A 20,734-nucleotide genomic window follows, 5' to 3' on the forward strand; every position below is an offset into this window, starting at 1 on the left:
TTATAAGAGTCGATAAAAAAGTGAAAACCGATTTTTTCCTACCACATATGGTTTTTGCTATTTTAAATTTAATGGGATCTAGTCTTCTTGGCTTCAAAAAAGGTAAACTTCCGTTACAAGTTATACGGTGAACAGTGGAATGTTTAATTGGTCTGTTGTAATCAGGATCGGATATTAATGATGGAAATTTTTTAAGTAATATTGTATATTTATCTTCAATAAGAAAAAATTTTGGTAATGAAATATAAAACTTGAAATGGCACTTACTGAAACTTTGGTCAATGGATCCACTGAACGTTTATTTTTTAAATCAACCAAAAGACCGTATTTCGTAAGAAAATCTGCTCCAATAATTGGTTTCGTTATATCTGCTACAACAAACTCAAAAGGGAATTCTCTTCTAAGGCATACATTTTATTTAATAGCTTTTTACCATAAGTCTTTATGATAGTACCATTAGCTTCTGTTAAAAATAAATCGGAACATTTTGTGTTATTTTTAAATTTGGAAAATGGAAGGACGGAAATTTCTGCACCACTGTAAATCAAAAATTTTAGTTTATTGTCTTTATCATAAACAAACAGGCGACGCGTTTAACCCATTAGTTGTCGCCATTGTAACAGGAGGAATTAGTTTTCCTGAAGTTCCTTAGGCTTATATGAACATGGTTGTTCGCATCGTCGAACTTTGTCGCCGAAACGATAATGATACCTACAAACCCAGTCACGAGAAGTGGATCTAGTGCAGGAGCGATTTCTACTGAAAGTTATAGAGGGTCTGGTATATTTTGCTCTACTTTCCATGGTCTGTCTCATAGAACAGACTTCCATGGACAACTTTGTAAAACTTTCACACATTGAGGAGGTACATAATTTTCTCTAAATTTTGTATCACTTTTTCAAAATGGATATTAGTGGTGTTGACGTTAGCGCTACAAATCTTATTCTCATTTATTACCTCCCACATATCATCAGCCAGCTTTACCATCTCATGAACGTTTGTGGCATTTGATGCAGTTAATGCTACGTAGAGGTTTTTAGGTAATTTCCTAAGCCTAAGTTTTTTAAGTAAATCTGAACTGAAATTCGAACCAGCTAGTAGGATAAGTGATCTATACAACTCTGAGGGTTTTCTAACACCAAGTTCAGAATCAGATAGAACCTGTTCTAATTTTTATATTCGCTTAGTGAATGCCGTTCAATAAGATGTTTTTTTAAGTTTTCATATTTGTTTGTTGGAGGAGGATTTTGAGTAATATCAAATACCGTCATAATTACTTCTTGTGGAAGTGAAATTATGAGATATTCATATTTCGTTCTATCCGAACTAATATTTTTTGATGTAAACTGTGCTTCTCAGTGTATGAACCATGCTTCAGGATGGTCATTCCAAAACGATGGTAATTTCACTGAAGTCATCGCAATTCTGTAGCTCGTTTCTGTAACAATTCTCTACCAAGGCGAATTGAGTTATGAATTCGCCGCCCTGTTCTCTACTGCCAAGAATGATAGAATACAAGATTGCGCCGATCAGAGAGGATTTTTGAGAATAACTTTTGTGTGACGTCACACTGGTGCAATTGCGAGAGAGAAATGCCAAAGCGTGAGCAAGAATGGAAGAAGAAGAAAAAATGTTGCAAGAAAAACGTAAACAAGTTGCACAAGTGTGACGTCATGCAAACCACGATTCTGTCAAATTCGTTCAGAGAGGAATAGCGGTCCGAGATCGGCGCAACCTTTGTATTCTCTCAATCGTGCTCTACTGCTAATTAGTAGGTGAGAGTGACGTATTTTCTCTACCAGTAGAGAAATAATCGGTAGAGAAAAGTTACAGAAACGGGCTACTGATTCAAATCAAGAATGATAGAATACAAGAATGATAGAATACAAGATTGCGCCAATGAGAGAGGATTTTTGAGCGTAATTTTTGCGTGACGTCATCTTGGTGCAATTGCGAGAGAGAAATGCCAAAACGCATATAAAAATATGTAAACAATGCAGAAAAATGTGTTAATTTTAATATTACATGGCCCAATTTTGCAGGAATCAATAAATATACAAATATTGATTAATTAGGAACACGTAGCAATAATTTTGGACATGTAGCCCTTTAGATAAGTACGATTTTTAGCACATGAAAAAATGGATGTATTAACAGTATTTGCAATTTCATGTAGACCAAAAGGAAGGTGTATAGCAAAGTGAATTTTTTGGACTTGCCATTTTAAAAAGCCATGCAGAGTGCATATTTATATTTGTGGACGGTAGCCAATCACCATGAACTCCACAGCTATTGACTCCACAGCTTTTATTTGATGACTTTTGTACCATTTCCGAGAGGATGCATGAGTGTGGCTTTTTTGGAAGCAAATATTCTATGTCAGTAAAACATAATTTAAGCTGAACTTTTAAATGTATAATAATTTGGGCACTGTTTTGTATTAGGTACGTAACAGCGCGGTAAGATGCCGCTTGAATTAGCGCCTGGTGACCTTATCCTCTGGTGCATTACCACTTACCAGCACTAAAAGAATCAGGTACTAACAAAAATAAGTAGGTAGTGAATCTATTCACGTATATATTTACTGTAGAAACTGCTTTTGTATATATGGCATGGCCAGCAAACTACACCAGCAACTGTCTACATTCACCATGGAAACATACCTACTACAATTCACCAAGAAAAAGCCAACATAGTTCCATATAGAAGCTCATAGCTCACACACATAGCACAAAGCTCGATTTGGTTTTTAATGCATGTCCTCGCCGGCTGAACTGCTTCCACTTTTTCGCCAGGTTTGCGTCCGTAGGAAACGAAAAAAAACTTATACTGCACACTTCATTTTGCTTTTAAATGTCTCAATAATTGTTTAAAACCACGCAGAAATAATAACGCACATATATTAAAATTTTTATTTGGTTTTTTCGTATGCTCACAATCAACAATTGCACCAAGATGACGTCACGCACACAGCTCATTCTGTCAAAATCACAAAGAGCGGATTAGCGGTACCGCGATTGGCGCAATCTCTATTTCTCTCAGTCGTGGATTCAAATGGTTGTTGTTGTGATAATTGTGCTGTTTGTTGCATGTTGTTAGTGTTTGTTTTTTGTTGTGTGAATGCAAAATCAATATTTCTGGCAACGGACTTCTATTAGGAGTACGAGCCATGTGTTGTTGAGACGACTAGTACTTATGCTGTTGTTGACGTTGTTCTCTATATTGTTATGGTTTTCGAAATATCGCGTTGTTGATTTCTGCTAATTTGACTCTTGTGGATTGCTGTTCGAATTCCATTCGCTGATATGAAAATGAAGCGTCTTCTTGTCGGCATCACTAATACATTTTATTGCAGCCTGGTGGATAGTTCAGTTGTAGTGGTATTAACACCAGCGTTGGAATAACCGCAACAAATACAAATAGTGGCAAATTATTTGGGTATAACAAAAGAAAAATAAGCCAACGACCAGGAATGTTGGTGAGGAAATCGTTATTGAGCTTCCGGACGAATGTTGGACTTTTAACTATCAGTGCTACAAGTTTGCACTGTTTTTCTTTACTAGTTAAAGCTGACCGTATTTTTGATATTGAACACGAATGTAAAATAGTCAACGGCTCCTGGCAGGATCGCCAATTTTAGCTTTATAATTTTTAGATCTTAAGAATTTGAATTCTTGCCTTTTAACAATTTTCCAATACAATAATTTATTTCTCATTTTTCATTTTGAAATATTTGTATTTAACATTTTAAAAATCTAAAAAAGTTTATTTTATAACAAGTATTAAATACAACAAGCACTACAGTGTCCATTATCCGGCTTTTTTCCGAAACCGGTTTTCGACTTCTTCGAAAAACGATAATTTGAATATGTGCTTTAAAGTTTTCGCGTTTGGATAACGCTTAAATGAATGGAATAAAACTATCAAAAAATATGTATGGCTTTCATTTAAAAGACAATTAAACGAAATAAGTTAAAAGTTTTTTTTTGTCGGAACCAGGTACAAAACAACTTTAAAACTTGCTCGCATTTGGTTTAATAGTAAAACAAACCTTAAATCTTATAAATATTTAGAATTTCTGGGATCAACTAATTTTTTCCTTAGTTGTTAAAAACATCAAGCTTGTCTTTTTACAAGTATTCTCTAAAATATATATTTCAATCAATTGTTTGCTAAAATATCTCCGGGGTTTTAATACTCTTTACTAAATATATATACATTTTTTATAGCTGCCTTTTCGCTACAGTGAAAAAATGCGAAAATGCGATTTTTCAAAAATTCATTTAAGCTGCACATCTAATCAATTTATGGCCTTATTCATAAAAAATAAAATGCGATTTATAGAGCACTATAAAGTGACATCTTCATACAAACTTTCGATTTATAAAGCAGTTAAATTCTTCTTTATTTTTTATGACAAAGCCTCTTAACTTCAACGTATGCACATTAGGGTGGTCCGTAAAAAAAACTAAATTAACGATTATTTTTTTTTCAGTTTCACCCCCTCAATCTGTAATATCAAAGATATCACATATAAATGCTGGTCCCGAAGGGAGACGCATAGCGTGCAAAGTTCATAGCGGGCAAAGTTCAGATTCCTTTATGAAGACTCCAAAAATTAAAATTAATTATTTTTTCACCTTATACCCAAAATCGATACTACTATAGTCGAAGAAATCATATACAAATTTTGGTCCCGATTGGAGTAGGTTATGGCGTGTCGCAAAGGGGTCAAATTTTGAAAAAAGTGGCTAAAACCGGTTTGGAAAAATCGAGTCAATCGCGCTGCTTAGTTATTAACCACAAATGACTTCGTATGGTTGTTTCTCGCACTTTGAAGAGAAGTTAGGTATTGCATATAATTTTTTGCGTGTGTTTTGTTGTGATTTTACTGTAAGGAAAACTTTGCAAACCGTGCAATCCATAACCAGTGCAAGGGTTTTGCAAAAACTTTACGTAACATGCTAACATAAATAGTTTTGCAATTTAAATCTCCATCGTATAAATCTCACCCAAAACAAACTAATTTTGTAAAATAATATTACAAAAACTTAAGCGCTGAGGTGAAAAGGTTACGTTAAACTTAAGATATTATTGCATTGTATTGTCATTTTGGGTCACGGACCGCAACATAGTATAAGGGTTAAAAAGATCACAAGGAAACGGGAACGCTGGTGGTGGTCAGTTAAAGCAATTTCTAAGTAAGATCACCGAAGTACTTCCAAATGCCTGACATATGTATATGTATGTACATATATTACACTGCATCACTCTCCATACAAAAAAAAATCAATACTCTTTTTCCATTGGAAATAACAAATCTAATATATTTTAAGACTTGCGCCAAAATATTTCGGAAAAATATTAAGATTTACGTGAGCTGGACCGATTTAGGAATACCCCCAAAAATGGAGTTTTTTATGACTAAAAATAGCTTTTTAAATATGTTGTGAAAAAATCACCCCAGATGACAACATAGTTTAAGCTTAAAAAATTTGCATACAAATATTTAATGATGCTGTTTTTGAACTTTTTCAAAGATTGGTGTAAGAAATATTTGAATACCGCAGCCAAAACTTTTCCGATTTAGACTTATGAGGTATCATTGGAAAGGTATTTCCTCGCCCACTTCATTAATTTTCAAATAAACTCATTCACGTCCCAATTTTTTGTTTGCAAATATGTAGTGTTGATATTCAACTTGGAATGAGGATCGTTCATCTAATACTACGTTCAAATTGACGAGCTAAACATCTTAAATGGGCTTGAACCAGTTAAATGAACAAAACATGTTCATAAACAAGTTAAATCGCATGCAATTGTTGTTGGAAAATTGAACCAGTTAAATCATTTAACTCGTTTGAAAACCAGTTCAGCGCAGAGTTGTATCAGAAAGCTTTCTGCTCCGACCAATCAGAAAGACCCAAAAGCTTTCATTTGACACGCCAACGTTCCAAAAATTTATATTCTGAAAAATATTAAAAATTATCAAAAAATATCAAAATTGTATGCATGTCTGCCCGCCAAAAAAGAGGCCAAGGCGGTAATTAGTTATTTCCCAAGAGGTCTCATCGAACGCAGAGATAAATAGTGCATACGAACTAAACATTTTGAAGTCTCTAACTGCCATACCTAAACAAAAGCGTTGGGCGGAACGGTTTCTGACGCCTAGCGTTAGCGCCGAAGTGCCAAACCTAAACAAAAGCGTCAACGATACGTCAAATAACACCAACAATAAGCATAGGTTTGTTTGTGTGTAACACAAAAATGACAGTTTCGCCGTTTTCTGCAGCCAACTTTAATACCTAACGCCCTGTCAAAATCGGAATTTCCAACCGCTCAGCGTTGACGCCGCGTTGTTTCGGTATGCTTCATACAAATTGTATGGGCATGAGAATTTTTTGACAGCCAGACAACGCTGACGCTTTTGTTTAGGTATGGCAGTTAGTTATCCGTATGGATGGCCGTAAATGGGGCCAATTTGAACGTAATATTACCTTTCTCTTTCACAGTTTGAATAAGTTTATTTGCAAAGAAACAAAAAGGGTGAGAAAATAGCTATCCAATGATACCTCGTTATTCTAAATAGGTATAGGCTTGCCCCAGTTATTTATGTTTTTCTTTTCCCAATCTTTGAAAAATGTTCAAAAATCTCATTACATATCATGATTTCGTTGAAAAAATGTTTAAATAGTTTTTTGGAAATTGTTTAAGCTAAACTGTTTTGTCATCTGAGGTGAGTTTATTCAAAAAATACTTAAACATTTTTTTTTATTAATAAAAAACTCCAGCTCACGTAAATCTAAATATTTTTTTCCGCAATATTTTGGTGGAATTCTTTGATTATAATAAATTTTGTAATATCGGCCTTTTTTTTTGCAAAACGGCACCTTTTTTTTGGTGATGCAGTCTAATGTACATACATACATACATATTTTAAATGAATAAGTACACAAATATTTGTCAATTACTTTTAGTCACTAATGTATGTACCTAAGTAAGATACATTATTTTGTATGTACACTACATAAATATGTATGTATATGGAGTACTAAGCACTATAAGTATATCCCTAGTAAAAGTCATAATTCGTGTACATTTTATAACTGTTGCTTTGATTCATTTTGTTATTGTATATACATATATACTTATAAACTATACACATATGTATGTACATACGTATGTAAGTACTAATGTATATGTATAGGTAAATGTAATTGATCAACTAAGATATTTATTTTGCTGTTTGCTTATATAAGCCTTTCTTCCTTTTATTAATACTTGAGAGTATACTCAAATTATATGAGTCATACATACATGCTTACATACATACATATGTAAATATTTGGGATACTACAGCTAAGTATGCACTCACTAACAACTTACATGTTTTGTTTTTGTATATTACCAGCAACCAGTTCTAAAAACTACTTGGGCTCGCACTAATGACAGTTTTAATATTTAAAGCACATTTTTTAATTTACAATAAAAGTAGTAATTACTTAAACAAAATAAATATGTACGCATACATATATATACATATGTATGTGTGGTTCCATATTGTAGATATTAATTATATGTACCAAGTAGAAACACTAAATAGAGTTTAAAGTTCACAGCTATTGGCTTGTGGAAGGGCACAGGTGAAAGGGTTCTTGCGGTAATATGTATGTATGTATACATATTTACATAAGGATACCTATGTATATACATAGTTTTCGCCTACCATAGCAGCGATTTTTACGTAAAAGCTTAAACAGATGACAGCGTTGATCCGGATTAACTCGGACTTGATCCGGATCAACTGAAGTCAATTTCCGAGTTGATCCGGATCAACGCTGCCGTCTGTTTATGGTTTAAGCTAATACTTACTTGCATTAAAAAGTCTAAGAGGGCCCACATGCGCACACACATAAATATGTGTGTATGTATGTATGTATTTACAATTCTGTTTATGCCATGGATCTGCTTTGCTCCTACGCTCTGCACCTCAAATTTGGGGAATGCAGCTATCTTGTATTTGTATTTACATACATATGTATATTTAATAGTTTGTATGTAAAACTCGTTGCATGCCTGCAGTTGTTAAAAGTATTTCCTTTACATAAATATGTATGTATGTATTCAATGCTTTTTTTGGCTTATTAATTTTGGTGTATATTTCTAACATAAAATCTTTTAATAACTTTTTCACTAGACGCTTTATTGATTATATGTATGTATGTACTAAGGTATTTAGACTACTTAAATAATTGTTAGCATATAGTTATATCTACATATATGTATGCATATGCACATTTATTGTTTTTATACATACCATTTCCCTAGTTTTTTTTTCTTGTCCCGTATTAGGATTTATATGTTTTACTGGAAACTGAAGGTAGTTTTGCCCAAAATATATTTTTAAATATAACAATTAGTTATTCTTTCTATAATATGCCAACATACATACATATACATACATATGTATATGTATACCCGTGTTTTGTGTCTTTTTCACTAATTTGTGCTCGCTATGGATTTTATTGTTTACGCTTTTGGTGTGCTAGAAAGCGGCTTGTCCGCCAACGATAAGCTTTAAGCTTTACTTTTGCTTAATCCCTACACAAATATTACTAATACTACCCACAGTATAATGTATGTATATAAATATATGTATATTTGTATGTTGGACCATCGACACTGGCTGGCGGTTTGAGTACCATTTTCAGAATTACCATCTGCGACCCTCTTCGGAGCTTTGCCATTCGGCCGATTGACGAGAAGAGACATCCTTTTGGTAATGGTTACCGTATTTTATTTAATACTATTCAATATATATAATCACGGTCGCTTTTGTTGGTACCTCATTGCCAACAAATCAGACATCGGTTTCGTTGCAAGCGTAATGCTGCTGCTGCTGCTGACAAGTAGCATCTGTCAAATTTTCACAGGACAGTTGTACTGCCGTCAACGCTGATGTACCGGCGCTCGTTGTACTCGTATATTCGTTAGTACTATGACATTTTGATTGGTTAAGTTGAGTCGAGAGTGCTGTATTGGGCGTATATCTTGCGATCGCAGTGTTTCCTGGCGCATTGTGTAGCTGATGTGGGTTGACTGACGTAGACGTGGCCTGTATTTGAGGCCAGTTAATGCTATTCTGTGATGTAATATTGCGAGTTTTGACTAGCGGCGGGTTCTTGGTGGAGGTAGAAAAGGCCATACCACGCCGAAGTGGGACCCTACTGTGACAAGCGTGAGAACAATGGAATGGGAAATCAATTCATTCATTTAAGTCTTAGATTTAAAGAACTATTATAATAAATATAGTAAAGCTTGTGGGCTCACCTCGTTGGACTAGGCGGTGGATACGAGATGCCCCTATGACTAGGCGATAGTAATAAATTACCCGAATGACTTGTTGTAGTGCCGGGCACCAGTAAAGTGTTATTACTATAAGTATAATATAGATTACTGCAGGAATTCAAATCCAAATCCGAAATTACAACGGTTGAACATTGAGCAGGGAACCGAAAACAAGCCATGAATTAAAAAAATGAAAAGAAAAAATATATGAAAAAGTAAATGAAAAAAAGATGTATTCGACACGTAAGAGGTGAAATAAATGTTTGTAATAAAAATGAATTAATGGTCCTTCGAGCAGATGAGATGTTAGTATGCAGCATATTGAGCATAGCATAAGCAGAGCATTACTTAAGCGTCTTAAATTTCAAGAAAGGACCACTTAACTATAGGCGTTAAAGCGCAAACGTAGTGAAAATCACACCCTAAACATGCATTTTTTTTACATTTAAAATAAATGTGGTTTTGTAGAAACCAGTCTCATGAAACGGTTATGAAATAAAGATGAGTGACTTACTTGCGTGAATACGAAACTAAACTTTAATGTATTCACAGATGGAAATGATATGTAGGCTGCGTATGTGTTCGGACTTACGTATGGCTATGGTTGAGATTTAGATTCGGCAGACTCTGACCCAGGTGATTAAGTGGTTGTACAGAAAGTGTATTCGCCGAAGCGGTATTCACTTTTAGCTTAAGAGGAACGGATGTAAGATTTTTGCCTGAAGACATAATAAAAAAGTCATCATCAATCAACAGCTCATCGCTTAGAAGCCTCAACACTTACCCATCGAACCATCTTCACTGGATAAAGAGTTAGTCTTTTCAAAGTCCACAGATATGTTGCGCGAATCATTCCACTCCACCGAACCGCTGTGACTATTGTTAGCGCTAGACACATGACTGCATATTGATGAATTCATTGGCGACTTTTTCACACCAAGGGAGTCGACTGTGCCAACACTTGGTCCACTTCCACCGAAACGCAAACTATCCCAATTGCCGGTACCTTGCTTCAGTCTCGTGTAGATCATTTTAGCACGTTTCAATGACTCATACCAATTCTTGGCCTCGGAACATTGGAGAGTGAATGCAGTTATGGCTACTTGGAACTCATTGAGGTAGACACAATTTAAAACGTTATTGTTTTGTTGCACGACAAGCCGATCTGTTAAGTATGGTTGCCGAATCACCTTGAGCGAGCCGAGACCACGCTTTGCAATTGCTTTGCAGACGAGCAGCATGTCGGTAAGCAGGAAACAGTGCACGTCCGCTTTGCCCAGATTGTCTTTGAATTTGTGGTCACCCTCCATGAAGAGATGACGCACCTGATGGGCGGGACAACCCTTCATGGGGGCACACAAATCGAACATTTGACTATATTGCTTTATCATTTTGTCCAGGTGTTCATTATTGGTATCCTAAAGATAGATTAAACAAAAAAGTGAACAATGATAAAAGTGGACTGTAGTAAATTGTGACTCTGCCGACTTACCACTACATCATAAGACTCAATGCGCGCCATAACACCCTTCAAACGTTCATTCTCTTGGCGGGTCGTCAAGTGATTATTTACACTAAAAACAAAATTCTCCACGGAATGAATCTGGAATTGAACAGTAGTTAAAGTTAAATAAACATTGTAAGTATACCTTATAATCGACCTACCATTGTATCGACCGCTTCTACCAGTTCTACATCCGACATGTGTTTTTTTATCGCTGCCAAAAGAAGACTGTACTTCGTCAATCGTTGCATCGGCCGCACTATAATGTCAGCCAATCGTAGCCGATTACACATTTTTTGTGATTCGCACCAGGCCAAGTAAGAAGTGAAGAGCGAATTATTCCGATTTAGTTCCTTACAATAGAACTGACAGGTACTCTGCTCGGCACAGTACTTTTTGTATGGTGCGAAGATGGAGGCAAAAGCAACGAAACCCTGATGGAAAAATGAGATGCGCAGTGGTTCGCGCGTGGCAATACTATGCGCCACCATTGGGTAGAGGTAAATTATCCAAAACTTGAGGTTCGCTTCGCATATGTCGCGCACATTCGAAAAGAGCCGATGCTGATCGACATCGGTAAGAAGGCGTTCCTCTTGCACCGCCTCCAAGCACGCAAGAAAGAGCTGTGGAAACAGAAATCAAACAACGTGAGATACTAAAAATTGTCGAGAACTCTGCACAGTGACACTCACATCAGTCACCGTTTGCAGGGCGTGTATGTAGTACACTTCAGTGGTGACCAACTCCCAAATGGCAGTCTGTATTCTCGTTTCGTTGTCATTCATGTCGGTGCTGTCGACAATATCCTTCCACGATTTGTGCATGTTGTCTAAATATTCCAAGGCCGCATCGAAATCCGGATGATCGAAATTCAGCGAAGCTGTCTTTTGTGGTACACCATTCTTCGCGTAATTATTGAGTAGCTCGCATAGTTGACTCTGTTGCGGGTTTTTGATGCCGAACAGACCGGACCAGCGTTGTTTTAGCTGTTTCCCTGGCACAGCTGCTTCGCTGGTTTCTTCCGTCGAAGCGGATGAGAGTAAACGGGGCGGACGAGTACGTGAACCCTAAGTAAACCATGCGTAGGAGCGGGTATTAATTAAAGCATTAAAAAGAACGTTTGCAATGGTATGGCTTACAAAGGAAGCGGCTTTTTGCAGTGTCTTCCGACTGCCATCTCGTTCAGTAATGATCAAATAGTGCCCTGCCAAGTTTTCCACGTCGGTATTTTCATCCAGCGAACTTGTCAGCGGAGAGTAGCCTGCCATAAAATATGCCTTGAGCTATTATAATTTGTTTATTATAAAATATAAATATACATTTGGTTTTAACAGTAGCCTAAGGTGTTTCTATCATGCGAGCTTCAATTTTCAGAACTGGTTAAATTTTACCATTTGATTTTCAAATCACAAATTTTCCTGCTCCTGCTTTGTAAAGTACAAAAGTACCGGGGAGACGGCGCACAGTGGTCTGATGCTAACAGGACAATTGTTATTCTAGCACAAAAGTCTTAAAAAAAGTTCTCGCAATGGCCGAATGAGCAAAGCACAGGCGTGTAGTCCGAAAGATCCGAGTTCGGGCCTATAGCTTTTTTTAATAAAATTTTGGTTTTTTTAATTTACGTTTTTGATCTTTTAATTAAATTTTCTTTTGATTTTTATATTTGATTGTTTTAATTTTTTTTTTTAATTCAATTTTTTGTTTCTTTTTAGTTTAATTGTCTTTTAATTTTAATATTTTGTTAAAAAAATACTTTTTTTAATTTAATTTAATTTTTAATACTACTTTTTTATTAAATATAATTTTTTTCTAATGTAATTTTTAGATTTATTATTTTAAAAAGGAAAAAATATATTTTTTAATTTCATTTAACTTTTAAAAATATCTACTTATTTTTACTTTATTTTCATTTAACATATTTTTATTTTATTTTCTTTCATTTATTAGTTTTTATTGATTTAAAAGGAAAAATATATATACATATTTTTTAATCTCATTTAACTTAAAAAAGTCATTGCTAACAGGCGAACATCATAACGCTAAGACCGCCTCGTTAGCAGACCTTTCAACTAGTCTTTCGAATGAGCTTTCAAGAAAGTTGTGGTGAGTTGAAAGGCAGTTGCCAGAATTGCCCAGTAAATGTCTCGAAATGTGCAATTAGGTGGTTGAATAGGTACCAGACATGTTTATTAATATGTTTTAAGGATTTTTTCCAGCAAAAAATGTCAATAGTACGATCCAAACAACGCAGGAATTCGGTTCATGCACTTTTCAATAAGTTCCAGGAGGACATATGTACATAAGTATCCGCGACGCCGTACGTTAAAAATTGATTTCTACAAAACTACTCCATATACTCTAAAGAATTAGCTAAGCAAATACTAGCTGTCTTCGCCCCTCTTGTTAATCTTCCGCAGACTGGACGCTTCACAATGACAGATTCCCATAGATATAAGATGTTGCAAAAAGTGGTAATCGTTATCCGATTTCCCTGGAATTTAATGTGTAAATAGTAATTTTATCTAAGAATGAAGAGATATAAAAAATTTTTTAGATTGGTGAACTTTCACGAACGCTACATTAGGAGTCAGATATGTTAGATATTATTTGGCATTAAGAAAAATAACTTTTTGTATGGCTATGCGGTTTTTAAGATTTTTTCGTTCTTAAACAAAACTTGTACAGATGACAAATTACAGTATAAAAACAATTGAGATGTTTGTTCTATTTTATAGCGCAATTTTGCCTCTGCCCTCAAACATTTTCAAATGAATGCCCCACCTACAAAATAAACATTTGTATGTAAATACTTACCAGTTTCCAAAAAACTGTTTGGTGGATTATTGTCGGTGATGGTGATTTGTGAGAAGCTCAGATTTCTCCGCTTCAGAGCTTGACTCAGAGCGCCACTGCAAAGCAAATAAAGCAAGATGAATATTAGCAGAACAATTAAAAGCGCGCCATACTTACTAAAGCGTTACACCTTTGGTTGCGGGAATGAATTCCTCTTCTTGGACGCCTTGATCAGTACAAAAACTCACAGAGAAATATTCAGAACTTGTGACCTGTAAAGAATTTAAGCGATTTTTTTGTTAGTATTTCAAGCAGTATTTATGCATATCGACGGCTGAGTGGAAGATGGACTTATATATGTATCTTGGCAGACGGGTTGGAAAACGCCCCATCTCAGAAAAATTTTCAAGAACCCCCTACTTCAGAATTTGGTTGAAAAACGCCTCATCTCAGCTGCCGATTCTGAGATAGGGCGTTTTCGAACTGGCAGCCAAGATAGATCGATCTTCCCCTCAGATGTAGATTTATTTTATATATGTACATTTCTATATGCGTACCCGTCCGGTCAAATTAGACCAAAAATTGGAGTGAAGTTACAAAAATTCGCACCCAGCTGAAAATTGGTAGGATTGTTTAAAACACAATCATAAATGAAATCTAGAAAGTCCTCATCGATCCGATACCTGGAAAAAAAGTTACTCGGGGTCAAAGGTCACAAAATGGGGTTTTCGCGATTTTCAGCAAAGCAGTAAGTTTATCATAAAATTAGTTTAGACAAAAATTGTATATTAGATAATTATCTATTAAAAATGTTTAAATACTTTTTGTCCTAAGAGCCACCGCTTACGAGATATAACGATTCAAAAAGTTGGAAGAGTTGTACTCGTCATAATAAATATGCACACGTTTCCACGCCACCTTTGTTGTACTTATACATAAATATTATGCCGATTACAACTCTTCCAACTTTTTGAATCGTTATAACTCGGAAACGGTGGCTCTTAGGAAAAAAAGTATTTAAACAATTTTTATAGATAACTATCTGATCTACAATTTTTGTCTAAACTAATTTTATGATAAACTTACCGTTTTGCTTAAAATCGCGAAATCCCCGTTTTTGTGACCTTTGGACCCGAGTAACTTTTTTTCCAGGTATCGGATCGATGAGGACTTTTTAAATTTCCTACCAATTTTCAGCTGGGTGGGAATTTTTGTAACCTTGAATGTCTAAATTGACCGGACTATGTATATTTAAGCAAAAATATTAATAGCTGAAAACTCAATGAGAATTGTGAAATTTGAAAGTTTTCCAAGATAGGTAAGAAAGCGACATTTAATGTTGTTCATTTGTGGAACTGAAATACATACTTATCCATAAATAAGAGTACTTATATACATACAAATATATGCAAATAGCACACAATGTACATATTTTTACGATTGAAACAAGTAAATTAAAACAACAATACATAAAGATGACAATTGAAGAGATAATTTAGTATAGTTGATATGAGTAGATATTTATGACCAGGGAGGAGATTTTATGGAAATTGCTTTTTTTCTGCTAAAGACCTAGAGTATACTCGATTAAGAATGTCCACGATTTAGCTTTTACTGATTCAAAATATATACGCCTTTTCCGCTATTTCTGGTGCCTTTTCCTGCCTATTTCGCTACATATTTTATTTTGCCTTTTCCAGCCTATTGCCCTGTTTATGACATACCATGTGTGTATGCATGTATTTATGTATGTAGGACACGCATGTTACTACCGGGATCCCGGGTTTTTTTAGTCCCGAAAATTCTAGAATTAGGTGAAAATAATAGAAATGCTTTACGTTGACCATATTTGGCTTCCTATGTTTATTTAATATTTAGTATTTTTTTTTTATAAATGTCTAGCTCGTTATACATATACATAACACCATGCGACAGTGAATTTTACACACAAAAATATCAATATATTCGCGAAACCATGGGTCAAATATAAAGAAATTGTGCTTTTAGTTTTTCTTTCTGACGTCGGTATTTTTTTAAAGGACTTTGAAATTTTAGAAATATCAGTAATTCAGAAAATGATTTAAATAATTCGGTGCAATGTACTAAGAAAAACAGTATGGGATCAAATTAAAGAGAAAATTATGTATAATTAAAACAGATCAGATTTTTTTGGTGCATAAGGGCGTGTAGATATTGAAAATGTCCTTTTAAAATTTTATCCTTGAATATCCTTGAAACTTTGCAATATTAAATATTAATTTTTGAACAAATTATATCTTAAGGACTAATATAAACTCAACAACATCCTCGAATATCGTCCTTCTAACTTATTTAGCTTAAAAAATTAGATTGATTAAAAGGGCGATTTCAATAACTATTCGTCCTTGCGAACGCAAAAATGTTTATTTGTTTTAATCTACAGGATTTTTTCATTCATTTGGTAGCCATAATTTTATTCAACATTGCAGTGATTTTTTTTAAATAATTTTTGGAATTAATCATCTCTTTGAAATTATAAAGTCTTTTTAGAAAAATTCTGAAGTCAGAGAGAGAAACTAAAAACTCAGTTTTACTAGACCTGGGCCATAGATTGGTGAGTATGTTGATTGCCTCGTGCTTTTTGTTTTTGTCACAGGGTGTAATTAATTGCATAAAAATGTGCATAACATAAAGTGAAACTTTCAAGTGGTTAAAAATACCCTTGACTTTTTATAATTTTTTTTACTGCCGGTGTCACGCATTTTTTCCAGCAAAAGTAAGTTCTAAAATTTTGTTATATGACAGAAAATGCCCAGCACCGTAAACAAAAATTCCAAAAAGCAAATATTTTTTGCATTTTTATAATTTTGACGTAGAATACGTTTCACAGATAAAATTCCAAGCCTATCGACAGATTCATTTTTGTAAGTAACCAATTCGGTTTCTGTCGTCAAAAGAACGTAAACATTGGCTTATTTTGGTGTCAATTTTGAGCCTTTAAAGTGCTCCAGCAGCTTATGATTTGCAGATATAACTTTCATTTTCGGGATAGAGATTCTTTGGAGCAATAGATTTATTATCGTGTACAGATTTTATATAAATTCAACAAATATTAAGCATTTAAAGGCAAAACATTATTTTATTACCAAAATGCTCGAAAACCGCTCGAATGATTTTGTTTTTGTTTTCTTTAATCAAATATTCAAGAGTTTTCCTTTCGTTTAGTATATGGGAAATATTGGTTGATATCTTCTAAGTATCTTTATTTGATTCAAATATATGGGCATAAATGATTTCGCATACAAAATCACTTCGTCATCGTTTTGCAAACACGTGCATGCGTTCGAAATGAGGGAAGGAGAGAAAAAGTATGTATGTGTGCGTAGGTACATACTTCGGCTTTTGATAAACAGATGGCGCAATATATATAACCAAATCGCAGCGTTTGCACATATCGTTGTTTAAAGTGCAAAACCGCGTATCAACAAAATGCAAAACCGCGTATGTGAAGTTGTAGAAATTATTTTCTAGATCGTAAAACCACTCATATTTCAAAATGGTTCCCTTTTTTAGAAAGCAATCGCATTTCTGGCTAGTATATTTAAAGACGAATGGATAAGGATTGTGTGAGCAAATCCAATTTTTGGCAGCCAATGTCAGTTACGCGGTTTTGCAGAATGACGATACGCGGTTTTGTACTTTAAAAGACGATATGTAAATACATACATACGTACATACATATGCTGATTGCAGTTAATCTGTTTCTATTTAGTAATCTATGTACATATGTCTATACCCAGCAAACACAGTCTCTAACGTTAGAGAAATTTGGATTTCTACATTAGATAACTAGGGTAATTCTCTAATCGTTCTCGAGTCGATGACGAAGTTAGATAATTACATTAGAATTCGATTCGAGAACGATTAGAGAAACAACGCAAATTCAAAAAAATGTAAATAAGCAATATTCAAAATGAATTACTCATAAATTATTTTTAAGTTCAAATAATTCATTATTATTTTATTGCAAATACATTTAATACAAATTTTACAAACAAAGCAAGGCAAAACAGCAGTTTGAAATTCACACTCGAATCCCATTAGAGATCAACATTGGAATACGATTAGAGAATCAATATTTTCTCGAGTCGAGAACTATGTCCCATTTTTGTTGAGATCGCTATGATTCTCGATAGTTTTTCGAGTCGTTCTCTAACGTTTGAGATTGGAGAATGTGGCTAGTCCTCCAGTGCTGTCGCCACCGGGAGAGCAGGAGTGCCGGAACCGGACTCCGTGGGGGTCTCTAGGACCAGATTGAGCGAGCGATTAAGGCGGGTGCCTGACGGAATCGCCAGCACCAGCGCGGGCTCCTCACCCAGTTTTCCGGGTCTGTCCTCGAAGGCTCTTCACAAGAAGCCTTCGGGAAAGCCTAAACGGCAGGTATCGTCGGGCCGAAAGGCTTACTCTGACAGGCGCATGGCTACCAAGATTTTGGAGCGCTATGGCGATCACGATGCTTCTTAGCTAACTGAGAAACATTCAAAACGCTCGAGTGGGCCAAAGGGGTGCTGTGTGGCCTGGACGAGAGGGCTAAGAACCCGACGAAAGGAGACACGAGTTTGCCTCCTGTAGGTCCTAAGAGACAAAGGTCTCAAGAGGGAGAAAGCTCCCGCGCAAAAAGACCCAGAAATGGGGGTGCGCTTGCTCTTCTGTTCAGCGAAATTGCTAATCAGGCGGGATCAATTACCCTGGGGGTCCTCGTTCGAAGCATAGAAGATGGCACCATATCCAGGGAAAACTGGAAGCGCGTGGCAGCAGCCATCTCCTCAGTCTTTCTGAGGGCGGTCAGAGGAAACCCTGGTCCACCTCCGCGATGTGAGGACGGTGGATGGCATCATGGCATCTATAAGTTTGCAGTGTCTCTGGTGGGGGAGGTTTGGGAGGGCGCCAAGCTGGAAGCCGTGGACAAAAAGGATATTCCTGCCCGCCCGCATGCCCGTATCTGGCTCCCCCCAGCGCCCTCGGCGCCAGAGGAGATTGAGGAAATCCGCGATACGGCAACCCGCATATGCCCACGCACAATTGGAAGGTTGTCAGATTTGAGGGGACCGAGGAGTCCGAGGAGTCGCATCAGCAAGCGCTGATACTACTCAATGCGGAATCCCTCGAGCCCCTCGCTGAGTTCAGGGGAGTCATCACCCATGGATTCGAAAGGGTAGTCCTTAGGGTCTACCAATCCGATTCCAGGGGTGAAGGCTCTCAACCTCCTGATGCGCCGGTAACGCGTGAGCCCGAGGCGGAGGAAGCCCCATTGAGTATGGAGGTAAAATCCGTCATGTCGGAGGCCGAAAGTGCTGATGATGCTCTCTCAACGGAGGGATCCGTCATCAGCATCGGCCGGTTCTACGACAGGGCGGAGGAAGAGAGGCTCTTAGCCTCTGTAAACGAGGACTTTGAACTGGCGTGGCTGGAGAGGACTTTGGAGGATGAAGATCCTGCAAATAAACCTCCAACATTCTAAGGCGGTGTCAGCAAATCTCCTTATCCACCTTGAGTAAGGTGGAGCCGACGCAGTCCTGATCCAGGAGCCGTGACTTAGCGGTAGCGGTATCTCCGAGATCAGAACGCCTAACTTCAAGCTGATGGTGAAGAAACTAGCAGGTAGACCAAGATCCTGCATGCTTATCAGAAACAAATTCAAAGCACCTAATTTCAGCAACGAGGACATTGTGACTGTTAGCCTGGATATCGGCGCCAGAAAGCTCTGGATCATATCCGCATATATGGCGCATAATGACGAGGTGGAACCACCTCCATTACTGCTACGTGAAGCCATAGCCGAAGCGAGGCGACGGAAAGTCGACGTAATTATCGGATCGGACGCAAATTCACGACACTCGTGCTGGGGAAGCTCAGATATCAATGCAAGAGGTGAGTCACTTTTTGATTATATTCTTAGTGAGGACTTATGTATTTGTAATAGAGGAAATGAACCGACCTTTAACACCGCGGCTAGGCAAGAGGTCCTTGACCTTACCCTAGCCTCGTCTTCTGTAATATCCGCGTTTCCGATTGGAAAGTTCTTAATGATCACTCCTTTTCGGACCATAGGTATTTATATTCAATTTTTTTCTGGACGAAGATCGTCCGAAGAGTGTCCCCTTTAGGAATCGTAGGAGAACAAACTGGGACCTCTATAGTAAAAAACTGCAGGAACTACTCCCAGAGGCCCCAGGAGAGCTTAAACACCGAAGGCTCGATTGATGTTATGGTGGAGAAGTTTACATTAGCTTGTAAGAGTGCCATCGAAAGCTCATGCCCGCTGAGTAGGCCCGGGGGCAAAGTACGACCAAAATGGTGGACGGTGGAACTCTCAGAACTCAGGGCGTCGAGTAGACGCCTTTTCAACAAAGCCAGGAGGAGTGGACAACACTCCGACTGGGAACTCTATACGATCGGACTGGGCGTCTATAAGTCCGAGACAAGAAAGGCCAAAAGCGAGTCATGGAGAAACTTTTGCGAAGCCGAAGAAGGTTGTAATGAATCATCTCGATTTAGGTGAATCCTCGCGAGGAATACCTGAGGGACGAAGAGGGCAACTGTGCATGAGTGGAGAGGAATCGCTTAAGCTACTCCTTGACACTCATTTCCCAGAAAATTCTGCACCGTGTGAGATCACCGGTGTTGGAACGGGCGACTGCCTTGCCTCCTCCTCCGGTGAACTACTGCAAAGGCGCCGACTGCTCTGGGCAATTGACTCCTTCAAGCCTTTCAAGTCCTCTGGACCGGATGGCATCATTCCTGCGCAGCTGCAAAAGGTTGTGGAAGTCTCCTGTCGCTGGCTCGCCTCTATCTATGCGAGCAGCTTAGAAAGAGGGTACATCCCGGGGGCTGGGAGGAGTGTAAGGGTCACGTTCATCTTATAAGCGTTATAAGCGTTCTTATAAGCGTGGATGTACACTCTACATATGTAAATATGTATGCGAACCTAAAGGAATTCATACGTACATACATATCGATGGTGCTCTCCTTTAAAGACACACTTCTAAATTTCGTGTATTTAATTTATGTAGCGGATCATGTTGGTAAATAACTATATTTTTTGTGGAA

At 36.9% G+C, this 20,734-nt stretch overlaps 1 protein-coding gene across 3 annotated transcripts in view; it reads right to left on the bottom strand.

Annotated features, from left to right (window-relative positions):
- Positions 1-6,883: 6,883 nt before the first annotated feature.
- The window catches only part of LOC118739191, a 282,485-nt gene continuing 268,634 nt past the window's right edge, over positions 6,884-20,734 (bottom strand). For 2 of the 3 annotated variants that reach the window (XM_036470378.1, XM_036470376.1), the window contains exons 4-13: positions 13,823-13,917; positions 13,667-13,761; positions 11,992-12,113; positions 11,545-11,919; positions 11,014-11,475; positions 10,841-10,951; positions 10,133-10,766; positions 9,941-10,067; positions 9,331-9,456; positions 6,884-9,227 (exon numbers count right to left, since the gene is read on the bottom strand). In XM_036470378.1, coding sequence (XP_036326271.1) covers positions 8,861-9,227; positions 9,331-9,456; positions 9,941-10,067; positions 10,133-10,766; positions 10,841-10,951; positions 11,014-11,475; positions 11,545-11,919; positions 11,992-12,113; positions 13,667-13,761; positions 13,823-13,917 — 2,514 coding nt within the window. In that variant the 3' untranslated portion in view covers positions 6,884-8,860. The remainder of the gene's footprint in view (positions 9,228-9,330; positions 9,457-9,940; positions 10,068-10,132; positions 10,767-10,840; positions 10,952-11,013; positions 11,476-11,544; positions 11,920-11,991; positions 12,114-13,666; positions 13,762-13,822; positions 13,918-20,734) is intronic. The other variant, XM_036470377.1, reaches the window with a different exon arrangement.

This window comes from Rhagoletis pomonella, unplaced genomic scaffold (assembly GCF_013731165.1).
Source record: "Rhagoletis pomonella isolate Grant_MI unplaced genomic scaffold, Rhpom_1.0 Rhpom_scaffold_00005, whole genome shotgun sequence".
Taxonomy (NCBI): Eukaryota; Metazoa; Arthropoda; class Insecta; order Diptera; family Tephritidae; genus Rhagoletis; species Rhagoletis pomonella.